Genomic DNA, 4,081 nt, shown 5'->3' on the forward strand with positions numbered 1-4,081 from the left:
GTTCTTTCATTGTTGTCCTATGAAAGCACCTTTCTTACAAGTAAGGTTACCATAAATGCTGAAGGAAAAACATCGTTAAAGTTTTTATAACTTAAGAATAGAGAACTGGCAACAAGAGAGTCTAGTGAACTTTGCCATTGCTTGTTCTAATTTGAACTGTTGTTACTGTGCAAAATATTAGTGTTTGAAGCAGAATACCTGCTGTAATTGGAGCAATATTTAAACAACCTTTGTAGGCACTAAGATACTGCATTTTGACTCATGAAATATTAACTACAACTGTACTAAATACCCTTTATTTTCCTAGATTGCTAGTCATAGTGGATACGTACAAGTTGACTGGAAGAGAGTTGAAAAAGATGTAAACAAAGCAAAAAAGCAGTTAAAAAAGCGTGCAAATAAGGCAGCACCTGAAATCAATACTCTAATTGAAGAGGTGAGTCTGAGGTAATAACCTGTTTTCTACCAGCCAGTTTTTCTTACCATCTGCTGCAGGTGATGATTAGTCGAAATTGCAGGTGTAAAACTGGAAGGCATCAGAGATGGTCTGGCTTTATGTTTTATTAAAAGTTAACTTAGCTTTCTGTTTTGTTCAGTCTTAAAGATGACACAAAATTAAAGCATTTAATTAATGAATTAATTAATTAATGCCCTCAAATTAAAGCATTTCTACAGCTGATATAGCCTAGGGACTGCCATTGGCTTTGCCATTTAGTTTCTCTGGAGTCTGGGCTAGTAAGAAAGCCAGTGAGGTCATGACATGCTAAAAAGTAGAGGGTGTTGTGGCTAAAACATGGCAGCTACAAAGACGAAAACCACATCATCTTAAACTGCTGATAACATGATTACTTGGTTGGAAGAAGACTGACCTTTCTTTCTGGAGAAAAGCTCTAACTACTTTGTAAGTAAGTTGTGGTTTTTAATCTAATTTTCCTACAGTTCAAAGAATATCTGTCTTCAGAATCTGTCAGTTACATACTATATTGAAAAGAGGTAGCCTCTGATACTGATCAGTGTCACTGAGGCTATTTCACTCTGTCATTTGAAGACTTTAATTGTTTCATCTTTATTTTAAAAAAAGGTCTGCTTAGCCTGTTTTTACATATTTTCACATTTCATACAAGCGATCCAAGTTTCTTTCTCAGTAACTGTAAATCCTGAGTTAGAATATGCTGCAGACAGTGTAGCAGCAGCCATGCTAGCAGTCTGTAATTAAGAGTTCTGACGTCTCAGGTTTAACCTGTATGGAGTTGCACATAGGTTGGTAAAACTTACTCTGAATTTTAATGTGAATGTGAAGTGGAAGCTTCTTCTATACCCTAAATAGCTTAACTGGTCCTTCCCTATCGCCCTGCAGAAATGGGTGGGACAGAATGTGTTTTTTCTATTTTTTACCCTGCCCTCAGATTATATTACTTTCTTCTAATTGCATATTATTTGCCTATCCAAAGTGTTTGAAGTGGAGGATTTATGAAATGGCACACGTTTGATATAACGTGTTATACTCTGTGCTATTACTTCATGAAATATTTTACACAAATGTTGTCATACATAAGGGTGCTTCATAGGATTAGGTTGTTAGGAAGCTGTCTTAAAATGGAGTGAGGTGTATTTCTTTTCCAAGGGTCTGATCTTCCAAAAAATTATATTATTAAAAAACCCCTTTTTTTCATGTGATTAAAATGGAAGTCATGGTGGTGCTGATGCTTTTTTTGCCAAGGGAGTTTGCAAAACATCTGTCTTGTTTTAATCTGAACAAGAGTGGTATTGGCATGAAATGGCTATGACAGTTTCTCTATATTTTGGCTTTTAAATGCTAGCTGTATATTAAATATATTGTTAAAGACAGACGAGAGTCAGTTTTCACTCCGTTGGTGCCAGCAGTTTCCACCAAGCTTCGTATGTTTTTAAACACATTGTTTCCCTCCCTTCCCTCCAACCCCTCCCCAATTTCAGTATTTTTTAATTAACTTTACAAATACTATTTTTCTTTTCAGTCAACAGAATTTATCAAACAGAACATTGTGGTGTCCAGTGGGTTTGTTGGAGGCTTTTTGTTAGGCTTGGCATCGTAAGGACCTGAATCGTCTCTTCTGGTGGCTTTCACGTCGGTGAAGAACTATTACAGTGATATGCCCTCTTAAAGCAGAAGGGGGTCACTGGGCCTTCCGGAGCAAGACAAGTGGACTAGCTAGACAACGTGGAAGCTTTTACATTTCAAGCTTTTGCCTCTTGAAGCTTGGCAAAACTAGGATTTGCTGAAAAACTCTGCAGTGTGCTCATTAAACCATTTCTGGGCAAAACTGGTTCATCTTCATCATGACTCTTTTTATCTATGACCTTTCAAGATCTAGCATTTTTTAAAATGTTATTCTTGGAATGTAGATATGTAGCCATACTGTAAGAAAGCAAGCTCCATTTCTATGGTTTTGGTTAATAACTGTTTATTTTTTAAGTATTTTTCTTCATGCTGTAGTAGATAATATCAATGACTACATAATATATATATGATATTGTAGTTTCAGCCTCATGGCTGTCCATGTTCTTTAGAAGTCACTGCAATAATCTATCAATCTGTAATACCTTTTTACAGAATATTAAATAACAGAGGATCATGAGCTTATTAAAGGTGAAAATTAACTTTGACTCTGGCCTTTGTGTATGTAGAAAATAAGGTCTCATGTTTATAGCCTGAAGGCATCTAGTGGGCATGTTTGCAAATATAACTGATATTTGTGTCCTTGACTTTCACTGTCTAGGGTATAAGCTGTGTTAAAACGAGGGTACAGGCTGGCTTCAGTTAGCTTATTGGAAGAGTGACTGTTCAGAAGTATGGGAAAGAAAATGGGGCTAAATCTGCTCAATGTGTTTGCTGCCTCCACCTTTGATGGATCAAAGCAGGAAGCGGATTCTGAAGGAGATGGGAAGCATAACTGGGTGGGCTGGAAAATTTATTCTCAAGTAGTTTTTCAGGGTGGTTTAGTAATTTGTTACTAGGTTACTCTGAAGAATTTGAGATTCCAAACAAATGCTTAATATCTTTTTCTGCATTTCAAACTTGTGAACCTTTTAGTCATTTAGTCTCTACTCAAGAAGGACTGTTTGCTCTGCCCCACTTTCTCCAATTTTATCCATTAACCAGTACATTAATGTGAAATGGAATCTCTCACACAGGCCATGTGGGTTCATGTTCACGTATCTGAACAGCAATAGTGATTCATTAGCATCAAGTGGATGGATGGGTGGATGTGAGCTTCAGATGTGCAGGACATGAGACAAACATCCATCATCTGGGCATTTGACATAGTAACCCAGTATATACTTAGATTTGTATGTCTGTGGACTTCAGAGGTCTGTATTATATGTTGAGTTCATATATGCATGTTTGTGGCCAAGGTAAGTTATGAAGCATGTCATGTATCTGTGGTGTTGAAGGGTTTAGTTAAGCTAAAGACTGTTGTAAGATTTCTGAAAATAAAATTCCTGCTACCAACCAAACCTCCAAACGCAAGGAACATTAATGGCCACAAATAACATGCTAGCATCCTTAAATATTGTGGTTTCAGGTGAATATCTAAAGCTATGTAAACCCAATTGTTGCAGTTTATTGGAAGCGGTAAGCCCAAGAAGGAATGTGCCTGCTATGTCATTTGGGATTTAAAGAAAAATTAAGATGAAAGTGTTAAAACATGAAAGCTTCTTTTCCTTAGTGTTCAGTCCAAGGAATAATGGGAAGGTAACCAGTCAGCTGTCTTCTGCTGCTGAAGCTAAGGGATTTTTGGCATGTCAAAAGAGTTGCTGGAGCCAACTGACATGAGTCACCCACCCTGACTGGAATGAACAGGGGCATTCTGAAGAGTTTTAGGAAAGAAGTGGCCACCTCAGTAGCATGAACGTGTAAATTTGCATTTTTAAAGCGTCTACTATGAAAGGATTTCAAGGGAGCATCTTTCACTGTGAATGTTAAAAAGGCTTCTCATGTGATGAAGTACTTCAGAGTATAATGGCTTTAAACTAGAAGAGGGTAGATACAGATTAGATAGCAGGAATAAATTCTTTAGTGTGAGGGTGCTGAGGCACT

General features: G+C 37.1%; 1 protein-coding gene across 1 annotated transcript; it reads left to right on the plus strand.

Annotated features, from left to right (window-relative positions):
* Positions 1 to 307: 307 nt before the first annotated feature.
* On the plus strand, positions 308 to 2,636 carry LOC104411248 (FUN14 domain-containing protein 1; the record flags this gene model as incomplete). Its single annotated transcript, XM_010021626.1, has 2 exons — positions 308 to 436; positions 1,998 to 2,636. Coding segments are annotated over 2 exons (207 nt in total), but the record flags the coding sequence as incomplete, so codon positions are not given.
* Positions 2,637 to 4,081: the final 1,445 nt, after the last annotated feature.

The sequence above is a fragment of the Nestor notabilis genome, unplaced genomic scaffold, assembly GCF_000696875.1.
Source record: "Nestor notabilis isolate BGI_N333 unplaced genomic scaffold, ASM69687v1 scaffold32169, whole genome shotgun sequence".
Taxonomy (NCBI): Eukaryota; Metazoa; Chordata; class Aves; order Psittaciformes; family Psittacidae; genus Nestor; species Nestor notabilis.